Consider the following 22,649-nt stretch of genomic DNA (forward strand, 5'->3'; position numbering starts at 1 on the left):
TGAAATGAGCTCTAACATGGAAATTAAGCGTTTCCGGACACATGTCCACATAACATCTTTTCTTTATTTGTGTGTGAGGAATGTTTCCTGAAAGTTTGGCCGTACCTTTTTGTAACACCCTGTATGTATTTCTGATGACAAAAAGTTGAACGTGGCCCTTTCACTGTTGTATTTTTATACGAACTTACGACATAATATTAGATAGAAATGGTTCTGTGTTACTATTCACTTGCATAGTCTTTGTCGGTATGATCTTTGGTCTGTTAACCTTTAGGCTCCTTCGATGCTATCTATGAGCTTAACAACCAGTGTATCGTCGGTCAGTCTATGACACACACATACACACACACACACACACACACACACACACACATACATACACACATTGCTCTATTACTGAGAACTTATGATTATTGTTTTATGCATTATGACTTTGTTCAAGAATTGTTTCGGATCTGAAGACATGTGTGACATGTGATGTCGTGACTGTGATCTTTCGTTAGTACCTGAGGTCGGAAAATTTCATAGTACCTCATATTACGCTTTCTTCTGTTTTGTCGTGGTACAGCTAATATGATAATGGTCAGTGACATAACCGGTCGTAAGAACTATTACAAGACAGCATTGTGTCACGTAGCTCCAAGTATATAGAAGGTGTTAATGTCAACTGAAAAAAAATTAGAAATAATATTGTGACACTTAATGTAAATACTGTGCAGATTTTTTTTGTGTTGTGTATGTGTTGCATTTTTGATGAGTGATGCAGACGATTTAGATGTGGAAAGACGTAGAAATACTGTACGTTACACCACTAATACTTATATTTGACAGGTATTTTAGATTCTTAGTAGACAATTTACCACTTCAGATATATATTGAAAAAGTTTCGTATTTTTAATAAATATTTCAAACAATTAAGACGTGGAAACACTGTAAGTCATAACAGCAAAATATCTTTACCCATATTTGGCAGGCATTTTAGGTTTGCTGTTGGTAGACAATGTGTCATGTGAGATAACAATGATATAAAAATGTATTTGAGAAGTATGTGTCTTTATACATGTTAATATCGGTCTCTCCTCAAGGACTTCATTCGCAGTTTTTATTTATCTTATCAACTATACACACTAGGAGTTTCAGAGACAACTATCCCTTATTGCATGAAAAGTAATAAAACAATAAATCATATAAGATAGTAAAACAGGAATAATTATCTGGTTAGCCTGTAGATATCTATATCTCGTACAATGAAACGTAAGCATGCAGTTGTAATTTCATAACTTAAAATGACCATTGCTACTTGTCTGTGTGTGTGTGTGTGTGTGTGTGGTTCAAAAAATGACTCTGAGCAGAATGGGACTTAACATCTGTGGTCATCAGTCCCCTAGAACTTAGAACTACTTAAACCTAACTAACCTAAGGACATGGTACACATCCATGCCTGAGGCAGGATCCGAACCTTCGACAGTAGCGGTCACGCGGTTCCAGACTGAAGCGCCTAGAACCACACGGCCACACCAGCTGGCCGTGTGTGGGTTTGTGTGTACTTTGCTGATGATGCTTATCTTCAGATATTTTAGACATGTAAATACTGGAAGTTACACCAGTATTGTCGATATCTTTAGGTAAATAATTCAGGTCATTCGGATACTCTTTAACATGGCGCCAATTATCATAGTTCAGGCCATTTTGATGCTTTGGAAGATGGACAAGAAGTTGCTCGGGGAGTACATACTGGTTGGCTATTTTATTTAATGCCTGGTAAAATATTACACTATCATTGGACGTTTTCTCTTAATGACCACTAAAATATTGGTTTGTGACTGGAGAAGAGGAGTTGGAGAGAGGTGCTAGGAGAAGGAGATGGAGGAGTATGATGACATCAAACATTGATAGTCAAAGGTTAATGACTTGGCCCCTGCTTGTGAGGAACCTGCACAGTGATGTCATTGGCACGGTATACATAGTTGTGCTGGAAGCCTCACTGCTATACTACTGATGACATTAACAAGGTCATAGCATGTATCAGATCGGCATGAGTCAAGTCTGAAAGCAGCGACACAGATGAATATTTTTTGGGAACTGTTTCATGATGCTTAGGAAGCCATTCGTCGAATTAGCGAGTCTGACACAAGGGTTCCAAAGTATCAAGAATCAATCAGGAAAAGTTCACTTGCTCGAATAGCATAGAAGCCTTTATACCAGACTTCAAAGATTTAGATGCATTTGCGACGACTTTTAGAGTCCAATTTTGAGTAGTGATAAGCGGCAGCCAACCATCAAAATCACTTCCAGCTACCTTTGGACAGAGTAGGCGGAGACAACTTCAGTATGATGCTCTTTCACACACTATAATTAACCTCTGTGACAAACGGACTCATATTAAATGTTTTGCTATCTTACCAGATATGAGAGGAAGTAGGGACCCAGATCAAGAAGTGAAACACATGTAGTACGAAAGACGAGGTTTTATTGATTGCATTGCACAGCGTTTGTCGTTTTCACGCCCCATACCGCCTTCATGCCACAGTCGCGACGTCTTCTTGGCGCCTGTGCATGACGACGATGTTCTGGAAGCGCGCGTTAGCCAGGTCTTCAAACTCGAAGCCGCGGATGGGCCTGTCGAAGGGGAATCCCAGCGGCCGGGAGTCCTTCACGGCGACGTAGAACTCGTCACGCAGTGGCCGCTCGACCGGGCTGACGATGACGAAGGCGCTGAGCGGCATGCCCGCGGGAGTCCCGCGCGGCAGCATCAGGCGCTGGGGGAATCCCCAGTAGTAGCGCGACTCGCCGGACACCACCTTCTCCTCTCCCTTGACGCCCGCCAGGGTGCGCGCGTACAGCTCACCAAAGCCGGGGCTCTCAGCGCCTACCATGGCGTTCTGCCGGGAGCTGCGCACGATCACGTTCTCTCCGGCCTCCACTGTGAAACAGATGCACAAGTATTATTAGCCGCATTTAGGTACGCGGTGGGTCCAAAAAGCGACTAGTGCTAAAAGTACATTGAAGTGACAAAAGTCATGGGGTAGCTACAGGGTGTTTCAAAAATGACCGGTATATTTGAAACGGCAATACAAACTAAACGAGCAGCGATAGAAATACACCGTTTGTTGCAATATGCTTGGGACAACAGTACATTTTCAGGCAGACAAACTTTCGAAATTACAGTAGTTACAATTTTCAACAACAGATGGCGCTGCGGTCTGGGAAACTCTATAGTACGATATTTTCCACATATCCACCATGCGTAGCAATAATATGGCGTAGTCTCTGAATGAAATTACCCGAAACCTTTGACAACGTGTCTGGCGGAATGGCTTCACATGCAGATGAGATGTACTCCTTCAGCTGTTCAATTGTTTCTGGATTCTGGCGGTACACCTGGTCTTTCAAGTGTCCCCACAGAAAGAAGTCAAAGGGGTTCATGTCTGGCGAATAGGAAGGCCAGTCCACGCCGCCTCCTGTATGTTTCGGATAGCCCAAAGCAATCACACGATCATCGAAATATTCATTCAGGAAATTAAAGACGTCGGCCGTGCGATGTGGCCGGGCACCATCTTGCATAAACCACGAGATGTTCGCAGTGTCGTCTAAGGCAGTTTGTACCGCCACAAATTCACGAAGAATGTCCAGATAGCGTGATGCAGTAATCGTTTCGGATCTCAAAAATGGGCCAATGATTCCTTTGGAAGAAATGGCGGCCCAGACCAGAACTTTGTGAGGATGCAGGGACAATGGGACTGCAACATGGGGCTTTTCGGTTCCCCATATGCGCCAGTTCTGTTTATTGACGAAGCCGTCCAGGTAAAAATAAGCTTCGTCAGTAAACCAAATGCTGCCCACATGCATATCGCCGTCATCAATCCTGTGCACTATATCGTTAGCGAATGTCTCTCGTGCAGCAATGGTAGCGGCGCTGAGGGGTTGCCGCGTTTGAATTTTGTATGGATAGATGTGTAAACTCTGGCGCATGAGACGATACGTGGACGTTGGCGTCATTTGGACCACAGCTGCAACACGGCGAAAGGAAACCCGAGGCCGCTGTTGGATCACCTGCTGCACTAGCTGCGCGTTGCCCTCTGTGGTTGCCGTACGCGGTCGCCCTACCTTTCCAGCACGTTCATCCGTCACGTTCCCAGTCCGTTGAAATTTGGCAAACAGATCCTTTATTGTATCGCTTTTCGGTCCTTTGGTTACATTAAACCTCCGTTGAAAACTTCGTCTTGTTGCAACAACACTGTGTTCTAGGCGGTGGAATTCCAACACCAGAAAAATCCTTTGTTCTAAGGAATAAACCATGTTGTCCACAGCACACTTGCACGTTGTGAACAGCACACGCTTACAGCAGAAAGACGACGTACAGAATGGCGCACCCACAGACTGCGTTGTCTTCTATATCTTTCACATCACTTGCAGCGCCATCTGTTGTTGAAAATTGTAACTAATGTAATTTCGAAAGTTTGTCCGCCTGAAAATGCACTGTTGTCCCAAGCATATTGCAACAAACGGTGTATTTCTATGGCTGCTCGTTTAGTTTTTATTGCCGTTTCAAATATACCTGTCATTTTTGAAACACCCTGTATATATACAATGGCAGTGCTATCGCATAGAAAAGGTATGAAAGGGTGGTACATTGCCGGAGCAGTCATTTGTCCTTCGGTATTTCATGTGAAAAAGTTACTGACATTATTATGGCTGCATGACAGGAATTAACAGACTTTGGAAGCAGAATCGAGTTGGAGCTAGACGCACGGATGTCGTTGTGGAAATTCATTGTTCCGAGACACAATACAGCTCACCACGGCAACCCAGTGGCCGACCGCCTTCACGTAACAAACGAGAACAGCAACATTTGCGAAGATTTGTCAGTGCTAACAGAAATCAATGTAGGACGTACGGCAAACGTACCACTTTGGACAGAGTGGCGAAATTTGGCGCTAATGGCATAGACCCAAGTTGTCAATCAGGAATTGTGCAAGCTGATGGTGGCTCCATAATGGTGTGGGCTGTGTCTCATGGAAATGACTGCGTTCTCTGGTACAGCCATACAGATTATTGATGTAAATGGTTATGTTCGGCTACTTGGAGATGATTCGCAGCCATTCATAGATTTCATGTTCCAAAACAAAAGAGGGAACTTTAATGGATGACGTTGCGCCATTTCACCGGGCCACAATCGTACACGACTGGTTTTAAGAAAATTCTGGACAATTCGAGTGAATGATTCGGCCACCCAGATGGCCCGACATGAATCCCATCGAACATTTATGGGACGTAATCGAGAGTTCAGTTCGTGTACAAAATCCTGTACCGGCAATAATTTAGCAATCATGGATAAATATATATAAGTATTATGGCTCAATATTTATACAGGCGTTTTCCGACGACATGTTGCGTCCATGCCGCTTCGAGTTCCCGCACTATGCCAGCCAGTAGGAGGGACGACACGATATTGGAAGGTATCCCAAGACTTTGGGCGTCTCAGTGTACAGGGTCCTATAGTCTTTTCATTGTCCATAAATGACGTGTAATTGGCTTTGTCCTATTGGAAATACCAAATGTACGCTGATGACCTCCAGTCGAATCTAAAGGAAAAATCTATAAACCTGAAGGGAGCTACCGACAATCGCAGTGCCGATGTGTGCGCATTATTGAACTGGGCGCAGGATGTATTGTTAAAGCTCAATCCACCCAAAACCCAAGCGGAACTTGTAGGTCATCCTAGGCTCATTAGCCCGAAATATCTGGAATCTCTACTTTGATTAACCCTAAATGGGACAAATGGCAACTTCTATGCTTCAGCAAAGAGTCTAGGGGCAATAATAAATGAAAACATAAATTGGACTGAGCACGTAAGTCTAATCTCCAAGAAGGCATCAGCAACCGTCCAATCCAACAAAAATATAATAAGCTCTTTCATCTTGATTTGAAAAAGAAACTTGTAAGAAAACTTAAACCTTCTGTTATTGATTATAGCGCTGTTGTACTTCAAGGCCTTATCATAAAAGGTCGCGGCGCCTGGAACTGGTTATGAACGCCTATGTTCGCCATTGTGTGATGTTCGACTCTTTGATGACATTTACCGTCATACCCACAGCTATCGTGCTGGATGCAGACAAGCGCAGGGATTTCCATACCCTCTGTCTTCTGTATCTTATCAGTTAACACTGTCCCTCATATCACTCATCAACCTTAACTTTCTTGTCTGAACAACGCGGCAGAAACACCCTTTCCAATCGGAGCAAAATGCTTTCTGTTTCGCTCCATCATTCAGCCACCTTTTCGAAGCTCTTTTTAGAAGCAGGAACTCGACTCTGGAATAACCTCCCGCATTATATTAGAGAGCTAAATAACATCTCCATCCTCAGGAAACAGGTAACGACATATCTATTAAGGCTACATTAAGGATTACCATTGTCCATGTACGCACTCGTTACCCTTGTGTATCCCTTCTTCCAGCCTCATCGTTCTCGTACCCCACTATTCTTAGCCGATGCAGTCACCTTAAATTTCGCTTCCCTACAAATTGCTACATCAGAAATGATCTATTTTGAAGTTCTTCTTTAATCTGCCACTATAATTATGGTTATTGGCGTCACAATTGAGTTATTATTATTATTATTATTATTGTTACTATTAGTTGTAGCAGCAGTAGTAGTACAACTAATGTCGATGTTAACTTTAATAATTCATGGTGAGGATAAATTACTCACAGTGCCACGTCAGACACTTTTTTTCTTTCACTGGTGCCATGTCCCGCGCTGACGCAGGGTCGGCATTGTGAAGAACGGATTTGGCAAGGTTAGTGGAAAGGGATGGCCAGATGCCCTTCATGCCGCCATTCTGTGCCTCCTGGGACGAAATTAGTGCACCCCTGCTGTCTGCATCTAGTGTAATTCATGGAATAGTACGAACGTGTTCAGATGTCTGCGAGTCGTGTAACTAAGGCGGAACGTGAAGATCAGTCCGGTATTCGCCTAGCGGGATGTGGAAAACCGCCTAAAACCCACATCCGGGCTGGCCGGCACACCGGCCCTCGTCGTTAATCAGCCGGAAGGATTCGATCCGGGGCTGACACGCCCACCCGAGTCCAGGAAGCAGCGCGTTAGCGCTCTCGGCTACTCTGGCGGATCGTGCCACTTCACACACTCCGATCACTTTAATACTTGCTATCACATTAAAATTGATATTACTTGGGTAAATATGATGTAATAGATACTCTATGTGTGAAACCCTGGTCAATGTAAGAAAGAGTCAGATGGCCGTAATCAGATCAGGTGAAACAAAGGAGACAGTAAAAATAAAAGATTCGAGCTGTGAAAAAAGACGAATGTCGTGAATGCGATATCAATTTAAAGTAAGTAGGGGAGCAAATGCAGAAAACCTGCACTGTTGTCTAGGCGAGATGTAAGTGAAGGTGATTTCCTGTTGCCTTCCTCCTGTCGATTATGGTGTATCTGTGTGTACAATGGAGTATTGAGGTTATGGTGTTGGATGAGGGAAAGGGAAACGGTGAAAGCCGTTGCCGGCACAGAGCCTACTCCTTTTCTGACATCACTAAGGGGACCCTCGATCTTAACATCCCCATCCATCGGGTGGACCGCCGTCAGCAGTGTCACATGCTCTCATTTCATGAGACACTACGGAGAGCTACCGAATTTAATCCGGGAGACTGGCGCAAAGGCTGGCGATCAGGAACTTAGCGTCACCATCTCTCCTCCCACTGCAGTCCAAATACTGGCAGCGAAAATTCGAACTGGTTCCTCCGATCTGAGTGTCTCAAGACATATGTACGTTACCGATTTCGAATACGGAGACAGTTATGAGAGTGATACACCCACGTCTTATTAATGTTGATAAGGCTTCCTTATATGAGCGCTCAGACACTCTTACCTACACTATATGTGACAGAACCACACTGGACAAAAAGTTATTCACCCTGAGGAGTGTGACACAAGCCAGACAGCCCACAAGTCCCGTCAAGTGCGTCAGACGTAGCTGGAGCTAGTCGTCGGCAGTTACACCCTGTAGAACTACTAGACTGTGGGGACGCTGACTGAAACATCTCACCCGTTTTGCAAATACTCGAGAACATTTTCTCTCGTATTAAGATCGGGTGAAAAAGAGGGTGAGTAGACGTGCTATACACTATCTGGGTATTCTTCAAACCAGGAATGTACGCATGCAGCCATGTGAATCAGGCTGTCATCATCTTAGATGGGTATGTCCACGGCATACTCAAAATGACAATGTAGAAGAAAGGGTGACATTTGATCACTGGCAATGCTGAAACATATCTCCTTCTTCATGTTCTCAACACCGTGAATAAAAAAAGCTCAAGTCGTGCTACAAAAAGCACCCTCATCAGAACATCCACAATCTGTGGGCTAAGCAGATCATTGGGCCTACCAGACTTACTCATTCTTTCACATACTCTCGACTGGTGTAGATGCTAAGCAAACAATGATGATGGCGATGATGATGAGGTCCCGTACTCCGAAGAGCGTAGGGAACGATGCGGGAGACCCGCACCGCCGTACTAGGGAAGGTCCTAGCGGAGGTGGTTTGTCACTGCCTTCCTCCGACCGTAACGATAATGAAGACTACACAACAACACCCAGTCATGTCGAGGGAGGGAAAATCCCTGACCCCGTCGGGAACAGAACCCGGGACCCCGTGCGCGGGAAGCAAGGACGCTACCCCAAGACCACGAGCTGCGGACTCATACAATGAATACTTCGGATTTTAATCGGTGGTGCAAAGAAAATGGATAGCTGGAGGTATCTTTAAGAAACTGTTAAAGAGCACCCAGCAGTGTACTGTTACTTATACACGGTAAGGAATAGGTTATGAATAAGATACGTCTGTTATCTTACGTGTGTATGGGAAGACGTCCATCATGACGTAGTAGTTCTTCCTCTCCTCCAAGGAGTACTCGCGACCGTAAGCGTCGAAGCGCGGTCCGTAGAAAACGCGCACGATGGCGTCCACCTGCTTGTCGCTCGTGACCTTGATGTGGTAGTTGAACGGTTTGTGGTTGAGGCGGGGCTGGCGGACCACCACGTAGCTTTTGTCGTAAGCCTCTCCAACGACGTTGCTGACGTCGATGTCGAACTCGTCAAAGAACGTGACCAGTTTGTCGAAAGTGACGGAATCGACCTTCACGCCAGGCATCGCTAGCTGAAATACAATTTGGACACTTTAATATCTGCTCTATCTGTACGTTGCTCTATTTCGTAGCGTCTGCTTCGTACACTTACTTCTTGGTGCGTGTATGGTGCCAGTTGGTTCTTGTAATGCTCGAAAATGGACAGCATCCGTTTCGCAATTCTGTAGAACAGGGGGTCCCTCAACATGGTCTCCGGCTTCTCGAGAACGCTGGGTTCCACCTGCAAATTCACACGTGTGTGATAAAACCATCACGATATTTTCATTGACAGCCAACGAGTAAAACTGTTAATACTTACGCCGTATTCGTGCTCTGGGTCAGAGATGTGACCGAAGATGGAAATGAGCCCTCTGTACAAAGAGCCGTAGAATTCCTTGTGGACGGATGATGCGCTGCCCTCGATTACGTTTCCGATCATTTCAGTGGCGTCCTTACCCCTCACGGTATGCATGTCGGCCTTCTCCTGTTTCATTCAAAATATGGTTCAATTTTAGTCAAAACCTGTAGATTTTAGCTTAAAATGTTTGGCAACATAAGAAAAAAATTGAGCTCACGTCGAAGAAAAATCCAAGATCGATTGCAGATCGGATCCTCCTTTCATAGTTCTCGATTTCCTCGACGTAGAAGGAGTCAACATCCCTTGGAATCACGCCTTCAGGACGAGCAGCGGTCTCCAATCCGCTCTGCAGCCGAATCCCTGGGTAATAACCAACCTGCAAAACATAATGATATGTTCTCTGTATCACTATTATCCGTCATGAAATATTTCAACAGTTGTGATAAAATATAAGGAATTATGTAATGCAGCTATATAGCAGACAAAGAGCTTCGTTACTAGCTACAAAGTCTTTCGTGATGGAGTTGTTCATTTTGTACTAAAACTCATTAAAACCATTTGCTTGAATTGCTGTCTAGCGATCCGAAAAGCAGGTTTTCCTGGACACCCCACAATTTGACGACGACTTGGCGGGATTCAACAGCTCTTCTGTCCATTTTGCTTACAAATAGATTTGTTTTTGGAGATGATCCACCTTCAGAAAAATACAATTTAGATTTAGATTTAGATTCCCCAGTCATGTTTCAGCATCATCAGTGGGCTTTTTATTATCTTTCTTGTTAGTACATGCTGTGGATTCCTAGGTTTTTATGTTACTTATCGCAGTTGTTTTAATTCACAGTCTGTCATTTTTTTCTGGTTTATTACAGTTTGTAAACAGTGGCAGTGAAAGTTAGTTAGTGCAAGCCTTCACAGTGAAGATAAGGGTGAAACCAGAAAAAATTCCGAACTATCAAATAAAACAATAAATAACATAAAAAGTCAGAAAGTCCACAGTATGTAGTAACAAGAAAGATACTAAGAACCCCTACTGATGATGCTGAAACTTAAGCGAAACAAGTCTGGGAAATAAAAATAAATATTCTGTTTTGCTCGAGGCGGACCCTCTCCAAAAACAAGTCTGCAAGGAAATGGGTTATCCGCAGCCTAGGGGCTTGTTTCCAGAACGACGTTTCACTCTGAAGCGCAGTGAAAGTGCGTTTTTGTTTTCTTTATTGAGTTTAGATTCCCCCCCGAAGGGGGCGGGCTGGCAGCAGCTTAGTATGCCGCTCTTCATCCTACAGACTTTGTTTTAAAAAGGTGAAGAAATAATAAAAACAGGCGATAAAATCGGAGACTTAAATGGTAACGTGGCGTAAAAATCGTGGAACTTAAAACATAAAACAAAGGGATGATGATGCTAATAAAAATAGATATGAAGCAGACAGGTAAAATAATAGACAGACAATTAAAAAACACGGCGAAAGTCTGGTTTCTGTTCGCAAAAGACATAAAATTCACACTCAGCGACAGCATGGTTTCTGTTCGCAAAACGGGAAAAACGAACAACACTGAACATTCACTTGAACACTGCACTAAAAAGTTTGTAAACAGTGGCAGTGAAAGTTAGTTAGTGCAAGCCTTCACAGCCGAGAGCAGGTGGTGGGAAACTGGACAGATGATGGGAAAATAAAAGGGGGGGGGGGGAAGGAGAGGAAAAACGAAGAGGGGGAGAGGGGAATGAAACTTCGTTCTGGAAATAATCCCCTTGGCTATTACTTAGTTAGCAACGGAACACAGCCAGCAACACACGCTATGATTAATTTGACTGTTCGACATCGGTAACGGTTGTTTATTCTTAATTGTCTGTAAGTTTTTGTAACAATTATCCAGTATTTTTAAGCTGCCTCAGTTCCATTTCTTCAATTTTGGATAATTTTTTGCGAGATCTTACCTCCACAGGCTTGTAGTAGTCGACTGGGGCGACCTCTGGCAGCTTGTGCGACAACCTCTCGAGGTAGTAGCGGGCCAGCAGCTGCCGCAGGGTGAAGTAGAAGGTCTCGCCCTTGCGCGGTATGTCGTACTTCAGCCAGAACGGGAACCGGTAGTGCATGTAGGCGAAGAACGAGTTGAGGCCGACGTCCTCAGTGAAGTAAGACAGGACGTCGTCAGGTTTGCGGGGTACTGGATAGCCCGTGTAGTTGGACACTATCACGTAGGGCTTGTCCTTGGTGCCAGCGAAGCCTGCACAGGTAACATTGCCCATTACGATTTCTCAGGCAACTATCAGCTCTTTGGAATGGACGATTACACGAACAAATATTTTGAAGTATACTGCACATGTTAAACATTTAATTCCACGTGCCTTCTAACGGAGAACAGTGTTAAGAAACATCGCGCTGCTACCTACCGATCATAGTTGTTATGGTGTTATGGGGCGCAATTTTTGTAGTCATTTGTAGATCAAGCTCTAGGTGGAACGAATAAAAAACAACCGAGCGAGGTGGCGTAGTGGTTAGACACTGGACTCGCATTCGGGAGGACGACGGTTCAATCCCGCGTCCGGCCATCCTGATTTAGGTTTTCCGTGATTTCCCTAAATCGCTCCAGGCAAATGCCGGGATGGTTCCTTTCAAAGGGCACGGCCGACTTCCTTCCCCGTCCTTCTCTAATCCGATGAGACCGATGACCTCGCTGTCTGGTCTCCTTCCCCAAAAACAACCAACCAACCAACCAAATAAAAAACAGGGTAAGTGTAAGGAAAGAAAGAGTCAAGCATAAGCTTGAAGGTATATTACTGTACCATCCCACAGCAGCAGTGACGAACATTAGCTGTTAAATTCTATGGAAATTATTGCATGGGATAACATGCGAACAACAAATTATACATAGATTTCATTCTTTCCCCACAAAAATAATTTTTATCATTTTGAAACAGCAAATCACATGACAGAACTTATAAACAAATTTTCATAAGAACCAGAGTCTGGACAACACGTGTTTTCACATTTATCGAGAGAAGAACAGTGCATGTTGGACAGATATGGCACGAAGTGTCAGAATACTCCCTCGTCTCGCATTAAAGTTATAGCTTTATTTAATCTTCTTCTGTAACCGTTGCATCAGCTCTGAGCACTATGGGACTTAACATCTGAGGTCATCAGTCTCCTAGAACTTAGAACTACTTAAACCTAACTAACCTAAGGACATCACATACATTCATGCCCGAGGCAGGATTCGAACCTGCGGCCGTAGCGGTCGCGCGGTTCCAGACTGTATCGCCCAGAAACGCTGGGTCACTCAGGCCGGCTAACCGTTGCATTCTCTCGAGCGTGCAGCAGAACGAAAATTTATCCACTGCAAAGCGACGAGCCACTGTAGGTGTAGCTACTGTGGGTATACATCTACATCTACGTGATTACTCTGCTATTCACAATAAAGTGCGTGGCAGAGGGTTCAATGAACCACCTTCAAGTTGTCTCTCTACCGTTCCGGTCTCGAACGACGCGTGGGAGAGAATAGCACTTAAATTTATCTGTGCGAGTCCTGATTTCTCTTATTTTATCGTGATGATCATTTCTCCCTATGTATGTGGGTGCCAACAGAATTTTTTCGCAATCGGAAGAGAAAACAGGTGATTGAAATTTCATGAGAAGATCCCGTCGCAACGATAAAGGCCTTTATTTTAATGATTGCCACTCCAATTAACGTATCGTGTCTCCCCTATATCGCAATAATACAAAACGAGCTGCCCTTCTTTGTATTTTTTGGTAGTCATCCGTCAGTCGCACCTGATGCGGATCCCACACCGCACAGCAATACTCCAGAACAGGGTGGACACATGTGATGTAAGCAGTCTCTTTAGTAGACCTGTTGCACCTTTTAAGTATTCTGATAATGAATCGTAGTCTTTGGTTTGCTCTACCCACAACATAATCTATGTGATCGTTTCAAATTTTTTGGTTATTTGTAATTGTAATCCCTAAGTATTTAGTTGAATTTACAGCCTTCAGGTTTGTGTGAGTTATTGCGTAATCGAAATTTGGCCGATTTCTTTTAGTACTCATGTGAATAACTTCACACTTTTCTTTATTCAGGGTCAGTTGCCACTTTTCGCACCGTACAGATATCTTATGTAAAATCATTTTGCAATTCCGTTTGGTCATTTGATGAGTTTACAAGAAGGTAAATGACACTTCATCTCCAAACAAACTAAGAGGGCTACTCAGAATGTCTCCTTTGTCATTAGTATAGATCAGGAACAATAGAGAGCCTGTAACACTTCGTTGGGGAAGCCAGAAGTTACTTTTGTTTTACTCTATGACTTTTCATCTATTGCTATGAACTGTGACCTTTCTGACAGGAAATCACGAATCCAGTCACACAACTAAGGCGATATTCCGTAGGCGAGCAGTTTGGTTAGAAGACGCTTGTGAGGAACGGTGTCGAAAGCCTTCTGGAAATCTAAAAATATGGAATCAATTTGACATTCCCTGTCGGTAGGCCTCATTACTTCATGAGTATAAAGAACTAGTTGTGTTTCACAAGAACGATATTTTCTGAATCAGCGCTGACTACGTGTGAATAAATCGTTTTCTTCGAGGTAATTCATAATGTTCGAGCATAGAATATGTTCCGAAACCCTGCTGCATCATTAACTGGCGTGTGTGATCGTCGAGCTGGGTAGCAAGTGACTGGTGCTATCGTGGACCCATGAGAAATGTTCCTGTTTCGTTATGGGCAAGGGAGACAGTCACTGACGATGTAAACGTGCAGAATACTCAAGTTACATTTCCGCCCATCCGGCCTAGCAATATGAGGATTCCGGACCCGTTGAGTTTCAAAGTCCTAATTTTGTGGCAGCTGGGAGACAGCGAAATGATGGTTTCACTACGTCGTTGGTGTTAGATTCTGGTATTACTTTGGCACTTGGGGGTGAAGTAGTTTACTGAACTAGAAATTCAAAATCAGTTGCAAAATTTTCATCTGGAGTAGGTTGGGATGTTACCCCTTCCTTCAGATGAGGTACGTCTCATTGTATAGTTTCAGGAATTTTATGGATTTGCAGTTCTGAATATATCACTGAATTTGGTGCTATCTTAGCTACGCCCATACGTAAGACAGAAAAACTCGCGAACTCTTTCTCCTGTGCTGCTGTCCGCGACTGGCGCCTGCTACCCGGCACTCTGCAGAATTCGGCGCCCTACTGTATTTAAGAAGAAGCTGGAACACTTTGCTTAGTCAGCTTCGTCACTTTGCCCCCGTAAATCAGCTTATATGGTCAGTTTCCCTCTGCTAAACAACGGATGCTCCAATTATCTGTTAGTTATCCTTGTCTGTTTTTGTTTATTATTTAGTCATTTCGACTTTCTTTCCCCGCCTCTCCATTGCATATGTTCTCTCACATTTCTTGTTGTCTGTCGGTCTTTCTTTCCTCACGTCCACTGGTGTCAGTATCCTCCATCTTCGGGCGAATCTATGTTTTTTTTTTTTTGTGGTAACACCAGAGATCGCGGTGCCACACCAAAGTCAGCAATGCACATCGATAATACAGTCGTTAGCGATGTCTTGCTGCAGTCCGCACCTATGAATGGGCAATCTGAAGAAGACACACTGTCTCTCTTAGCACAGCAACACCCTCGCACGGGGTTTAGTACAGAGCCGAGCGTGGAAGCGCTCTGCCAACTTCGTGACCTCGGCTGAAACAGTCAACATCGTCGAGTAGGACTAAACAGTTATACAAGTCTCAGACGGAAATGTGCTTCTGTAAATGTTGGACACTGTATTCGAAGAGGACACTTTGTCGATTAGTGCATCAAGTCAGCCCTTCATCGTCAATGACAATTATAAAGTATCACGCAGTCCTGCGGCAAAGGAGTGTATCAAGTTAAGTAAAGCTCTTTATCATTCGCGTAATAAAGTAATATTTCGTCTGTTATAGTTCAGATGAGCAATCTCCGAGAGCAATCAAAGAAACGACAGTTACGACCAGATGATTGTAGTTCGCCTGGTCATAACAGTTTTCATGAACTAATATTAACTGTGTTCTCTTCTGTTATAGCTCCCACTGTTTCCATTACTTATTGTTGTTGTAGGTGTTGCATCCCATATTAGGTGTAAGACGTATTATAACATGTGTGTCGTAATGAATATAATGTAAGATACTTCGATAGGTATAAAGAGGGCCTGATGGCCATAGTCTTACCAGCATTCATGTTGTTGTTGTGGTCTTCAGCCCTGAGACTGGTTTGATGCACCTGTCCATGCTACTCTGTCCTGTGCAAACTTCTTCATCTCCCAGTACCTACTGCAGCCTACATCCTTCTGAACCTGTTTAGTGAACTCATCTCTTGGTCTCCCTCTACGATTTTTACCCTCCACGCTGCCCACCAATACTAAATTGGTAATCCCTTGATGCCTCAGAACATGTCCTACTAACCGATTCCTTCTTCTAGTCAAGTTGTGCCACAAACTCCTCTTCTCCCTAATTCTATTCAATACCTCCTCATTAGTTATGTGATCTACCCATCTAATCTTCAGCATTCTTCTGTAGCATCACATTTCGAAAGCTTCTATTCTCTTCTTGTCCAAACTATTTATCGTCCATGTTTCACTTCCATACATGGCTACACTCCATACAAATACTTTCATAAACGTCTTCCTGACACTTAAATGTATGCTCGATGTTAAAAAATTCCTCTTCTTCAGAAACGCTTTCCTTGCCATTGCCAGTCTACATTTTATATCTTCTCTATTTCGACCATCATCAGTTATTTTGCTCGTATTTTTACATACATGATCCTCTGCTGCCTCACTACTTCACCCCTCAAAGCTGCCCATTGTTCTTCTACTGTATTTCTTTCCCCCATTCTTGTCAATTGTTCCCTTATGCTATCCACTAAACTCTGTAAAACATCTGGTTTTGTCAGTTTATCCAGGTCCCATCTCCTTAAATTCAATCTTTTTGCAGTTTCTTCAGTTTTGATCTACAGATAATAACAAATAGATTGTGGCCAGAGTCCATATCCGCCCCTGGAAATGTCTTACAATTTAAAACCTGGTTCCTAAATCTCTGTCTTATCATTGTATAATCGATCTGAAACCTGTCAGTAACTCCAGGTTTCTTCCATATGTACAACTTCCTTTTATGATTCTTGAACCAAGTTTTAGCTATGATTAAGTTATGCTCTGTGCAAAATTCTACTAGGCGGCTTCCTCTTTCATTTCTTACCCCCAGTCCATATTCACCTACTACGTTTCCTTCTCTTCCTTTTCCTACTCTCGAATTCCAGTCACCCATGACTATTAAATTTTCGTCTCCCTTCACTACCTGAATAATTTCTTTTATCTCATCATACATTTCATCAATTTCTTCGTCATCTGCAGTGCTAGTTGGCATATAAACTTCTACTACTGTAGCAGGAGTGGGCTTCGTGTCTATTTTGGCCACAATAATGCGTTCACTATGCTGTTTGTAGTAGCTTACCCGTACTCCTATTTTTTATTCATTATTAAACCTACTCCTGCATTACTCCTATTTGATTTTGTATTTATAACTCTGTATTCACCTGACCAAAAGTCTTGTTCCTCCTGCCACCGAACTTCACTAATTCCCACTATATCTAACTTTAACCTATCCATTTCCCTTTTTAAATTTTCTAACCTACCTGCCCGATTAAGGGATCTGACATTCAACGCTCCGATCCGTAGAACGCCTGTTTTCTTTCTCCTGATAACGACGTCCTCTTGAGTAGTCCCCGCCCGGAGATCCGAATCGGGGACTATTTTACCTCCGGAATATTTTACCCAAGAGGACGTCATGATCATGTAACCATACAGTAAAACTGCATGCCCTCGGGAAAAATTACGGCTGTAGTTTCCCCTTGCTTTCAGCCGTTCGCAGTACGAGCACAGCAAGGCCATTTTGGTTAGTGTTACAAGGTCAGATCAGTGAATCATCCAGACTGTTGCCCCTGCAACCACAGAAAAGGCTGCTGCCCCTCTTCGGGAACCACACGTTTGTCTGGCCTCTCAACGGATACCCCTCCATTGTGGTTGCACCTACGGTACGGCTATCTGTATCGCTCAGGCACACAAGCCTCCCGACCAACGGCAGGGTCCATGGTCCATGGGGGGGGGGGGGGGGGGGGGCTAGCATTCATAAATAAATAAAAATAAAATATTTGGGAACCAGGGTTCCCCTTACACTTTCAAAATATAGAACAAAATCGGTGCGCTAGGCGGCTGTCTAACTTCGCTACTCGGTGGACCTGGTGATGGTAACGCCCAACCACTCGGTCGCTTACCTTGGAAGCGTGCGTCGTACGCCTTCTGGATAGCGTCGGACTTGACGAACAGCTGGGGGTAGATTTCGTAGGGGGGCGGCAGAGTGACGTTCCTGGTATCCTCGCGATGCAGCACGGCGACCGTGAAGCCGTACACGAACTGGCCCGCGTTCATGTGCTCCCTCATCCACACGGCCGTCTGCAATAAACAGGCAATTGACGGGATTCAGTGGCAGCCCAGCATACGCTATGCTTAGCGTTCGCTCAACAGACCAGTGTTCAGTACCTTGTAGAACGTGTCAAAGTCCTTAGCGTAGAACAAGACGTCGAAAATACTGATCACTTGATACGTGTCGAACTTGTAGAACGGGGAGAAGGCCTCTCCGCGTTGTTTGGAGTAACCGTATTTATAGTACTTCAGGAATTTCTCGACCACTTCTGGTTTCTGTTGAGAAACATAGTGAATGGATTAGACACGACAAATATAATGGACTATATTAATCGTTACAAATAGTTTCTGAGAGAGAGCAAGTAGCATACCACGTATTTGTCAATGTTTTCCTCTAGCTTGTAGCTCTGCGCTATGCTCTTCAGTTCTTCATCGAAAATGGGCCGGTCCAGCAGGTACAGTAGGTTGTAGATTTTTTGCTGCTTTACGAGAAGTTCCTGGTCGGCTGAAAAATTAAAATGAAACAGATGTAAAGTGCATCGTTTCCGAAAGTATTCTATTCAGCTAATAATTGCGTTCCAGTTGGTTTCTATTGTTTGAGCAAGTATTAAACATCTACAGGTCTTTCCTTCTCATTTCAACCCTAATTACAGGGAAGTTGATCAAAGGAGCTGTAGGAATAAAACCCCAAACACTTCAAAGAAACGTGTTGTATGTTATGATATATTAGCAAAAAACAACCAGAGAAGATAAGCTCTGCATTAGGAACAGTTCTGGAGAAAGTAGGTCCCTGTCTAATGTGTGACTAACTTGGGACGTTCAAATCGTTGATTAGTAAGTCATTTCTGTGGTTTCTCCACGCCCACAAAAAAGCTGATCATATTAGGAAAAAGATCACGACCGTTTCCATTTCCTGTCCTTTCCGAAATGCCTGAATGACCCATGTCTGAAAACCATAATTGCTGTAACAACATGACTCGGACATTAGAGGATGAATGATTTTCTTAGTGCTAAGAGGTGTCAAGTATTAGCGAAGGCGGAACACTATTGCTCACAGAATAATGGAGCAAATACACAGATATTTTGTACAAGTTAAAATTTCAAAATAAATTTAATGGTGTTTGCTGATTTCCAGATAATTCTATGTTAGTTAGTGTCACATTCCGTTACAGAATTAGGATGAATTTTGGAGGTACACTACCAAGAAAAATTTACATAATGCCGGATGAGTATCAGAAAAAATGGAAATGAGCGTATGGCATCGTTGGCCGGGAGGTCGCATCCGGTGAAGTTGGGACGCTAAGTGCAAGTCTTATTTCAGTCGACGCTACATTGGGCAAATTTTTCGCCGCTGAGAAGGATGAAATTACAATGAGGACAACACAACACGTTGTCCCCGAGCGGAGAAAATCTCCAACCCGCCCGGTAATCGAACCCAGGCCCTCTTGCATTGGAGTTGCGATTATGAGTAAAAACCACATTTGACGTATTAGTGGAAGGAATTAAGGTGGAAGACCTAGATGGATTGATGGCATCTGTGGCACTACAGGCAGCGATCGAGAATGTGGGGGAATATGACTAGATTGGGGAAGTACACAGTATCTATGGGGACGAAGTGGTTTGAACAATGAAAATGGATGAAATTCTAAGAAACGCAATAATGGTCTAGAGAGCAGTCAAACAAACTCAAAGAATCACAGACGCATTATTTCTACGGACCAGAATCGATAGTGACTTGTTACATATACTGGCCAGTCTTCTTTGTGCAGGACTTGGACAAATTTACTCTAAGAATAGTATATAGGGGAGGATCACAGACGAGAAAATCATGTGCCAAACATAAAATGTTGGGAAAGATAGAAGAGAAAGTAAAATGTTGCGTTAGTGGATGAAAAAGGTTACTAAAGATACTGGAAAAAAATTTGTACGTTATAAAGAAGAGAAGAAACCAGTCTCTATGATATGAAAAAAGCATATTGTCTAAATGGGACGAGGATTACGTAAATGATGGAGAAGAAATAGAAGTGTTTGTAATGTGGTGCTACAGCACTAAAAACCTTGTGGAAGACAAAGTGGAAAATGAATAGATAGATAAAGGTACAGGCTACGTACAAAATACGTGAGAAGTTGTCATGAGAAAGAGGACAATTCATTTTGATATGTAGTAAACGGTAGGTAACTTGGCACTGGAAAGAAAGGTAGGACAGACGGTAGCAAATGGTCGCGGATATTGTTTACAAAGATGAAAAGGAAGAGGTGGAAGAGGGCCTCAATCATTCGACGGGCTAATGACTACAAAAAGAAGTACCCCGAAAATGCTCACCATACTTTTTTAAAAAATATAGAGCATACACAACTATTTATTCCATTTTTTATCGGTTTTTACGTATAATAGGCTATACGTATTATTTTCCACTACCTGCAGTCTAAGTCAAAAGGCTTCGTTCTCAGGCATATATTGTGATAATTACCGAACTATATGACTAACAATGAAGCCTTTTGGCTTTGAAAGCACCTAAAATTGGACATAGAATAGTAATGAGAAGGGATTAGATAAATTTCTTTCTCCGCTGTAAGAAATCTGTCAGGTGCCATTGGCATCTCTTGGATCGCTATGGAAGCAGCGAGCAACTCACCATACTTCTCTGGTACAACTGGAGCGGCCAGAGCCACTAGCAGCGACAAGACGGCGAGGGTGGATGTCCTCATGTTGCCTGCCGAGGAGTACGCCTTCGCCACGTTTAGGGGGTCCTTATATAGTCCGGCAGGCTGAAGGTGGGCGGTTGCCCTGTGCCCTCGTCGGGTTATCTGGACTCCTGCTTGCACTGACGTGCCCCTGCGGGCACTGACCGCGGTGCACACTTTCGCGAGGTCTGCGCGTCGCCTGTCATGGCCTTCAGAAGCGGTGCAGTCCGATGGCCTCCCAAAAAGATATCCATTTTTGCAGCAAGCTTCTGAGCATTTCAGTATAGTCAACGAGCTACGTCACTTACAGTAAATGGGAAAAATTGTTAAGTGTAAGACTGGTTGTTACTTGTGTACCTATCGTAGGTGGTTAGCATGAAAGATTTCAAAAACATACGTGTGTAACCGAATGTGATACAAAGCATAAGGCGGTCTCTTCCGACGTTCAATTTATTTTATTTTCTATTCCCGCCTGTTGCTTAGTATTTTTATTTGTGAAAACTCGAAACAGGTGCATAAAGAGTGTGCTGACATTTGCCACGCCGGACATTTGTCACGATTTTACCTGCTCCGTAGGGTTGCGTCCCTTGTCTCCTCCTCCTCCTCCTCATCGCTTACTGAGCCTTTCCGGTGGTTTACTTAACATAGAACCAGAATCTCTTTGGATTTTCCGCCACATTTCTACAGAGAATTTCGTTGTGGAAATTATTAAATGCATCTCGCATTGGAAACGGCACCAAATTTCGAGTCTCAGTAAAACTTCGCCAATCTGGGAGATTTTGCGTTCGTCTAAATTATACTTGCCTTTATCGGTGCTCCTGCAGCAGCTTTCTGTCGTGTTTTGTGTACCATGGGGGATCAGTTCCGTCTCTTATTAATTTATTTGGTATGAATCTCTCGAGTGCTGTTGATACTATTTCTTTGAACTTAAGCCACATATGGTCTTCACTTACATAGTTTGGGAGGATTGGAGACTGTCTGTTAAAAAGACGTCAACCGAATTTTTGGTTGCTTTTATAAATAGATATATTTCGCGTTTAGTTTTGGTGAATTTCTTTGTTGCGGAATTGAGTCTCGCTACGACTGTCTGTTCACTAATCCGTGTATCCGTCGTAATGCTCAGGATTATTTGTGGCTAAGAGGTCAAGTGTGTTTTCGTAACTGTTTACAATTTGAATGGCCTCGTGAACTAATTGTTCAAAATAATTTAAAAAAAAGCATTTAGAACAATTACGGAAGTTGTTTTCTATCTACAATATGGCCTGAAAATGTATTTTTGTCAACATACGGAAGGTAGATTGGAGTCACTGCCAACTATAATTGTATGAGTAGGCTACATATTTGTGATGAGACTCAAGTTTTCTTTGAACTGTTCAGCAACTGTTTCATCTGAGACCGGGGGTCGGTAAAAGGAGTCAGTTATTAATTTACTCCGGTTGTCGAATATAACCTCTGCCCATACTAAGTCACAGGAACTATCTGATTCAATGTCGCTTGTGAGCTGAAACACACATTATGTTATTTTTCCTTAAGTTGTCCTTCTTGTTTCTGTTGTAGTGCAGATCATTACAATTACGGCTTTTTCCTCCAAAACCTAGGATGCTTTCTCTGTGGCCCTGTAAATACCAGAGCTAAATAATGTAGAACAACAACGTAAGTTACAAGCATAGCGTTCTGTATTACTTCATTTCATTATTTCTAAAATTTTAAAATTGTACGTCAATCATATATGTTTTTATCTCTATTTAGTGAACGTATTTTCAGTCATGTTTTGAACATTGTCCCCCTACACTTTATTAACTAATGTTTCACCGCACGGATTTCGCATTTTAGAGAGTAAATTAATATGGAGTATGTCGTTCTTCTTTTCAGACATTCACATACACATTTCTTATTTCCTTATTGTCTTTTGGGCATTCAGTTGTAGTAATTAAAGTAGACACAAATGCAGTGACCAAAAAGAAATGATTAGCGTACATTCGCATTATCTTTACATCGTTCCTTTCTTGTTGCTCCCATGACGAT

General features: G+C 43.1%; 1 protein-coding gene across 1 annotated transcript; it reads right to left on the reverse strand.

Moving 5' to 3' along the window:
- Positions 1 to 2,453: 2,453 nt before the first annotated feature.
- LOC126237418 (hexamerin-like) lies at positions 2,454 to 20,822 on the reverse strand. Its single transcript, XM_049947527.1, has 10 exons — positions 20,576 to 20,822; positions 18,311 to 18,444; positions 18,057 to 18,215; positions 17,792 to 17,969; positions 11,440 to 11,729; positions 9,724 to 9,882; positions 9,468 to 9,632; positions 9,261 to 9,389; positions 8,877 to 9,180; positions 2,454 to 2,923 (listed from the first exon to the last, which is right to left on the reverse strand). Exons 1-10 carry the CDS (start codon positions 20,646 to 20,648, stop codon positions 2,520 to 2,522), a joined length of 1,995 nt encoding a protein of 664 aa, XP_049803484.1. The 5' UTR covers positions 20,649 to 20,822; the 3' UTR covers positions 2,454 to 2,519.
- Between the last annotated feature and the right edge of the window lie 1,827 nt (positions 20,823 to 22,649).

The sequence above is a fragment of the Schistocerca nitens genome, chromosome 2 (genome assembly GCF_023898315.1).
Source record: "Schistocerca nitens isolate TAMUIC-IGC-003100 chromosome 2, iqSchNite1.1, whole genome shotgun sequence".
Lineage (NCBI taxonomy): Eukaryota > Metazoa > Arthropoda > Insecta > Orthoptera > Acrididae > Schistocerca > Schistocerca nitens.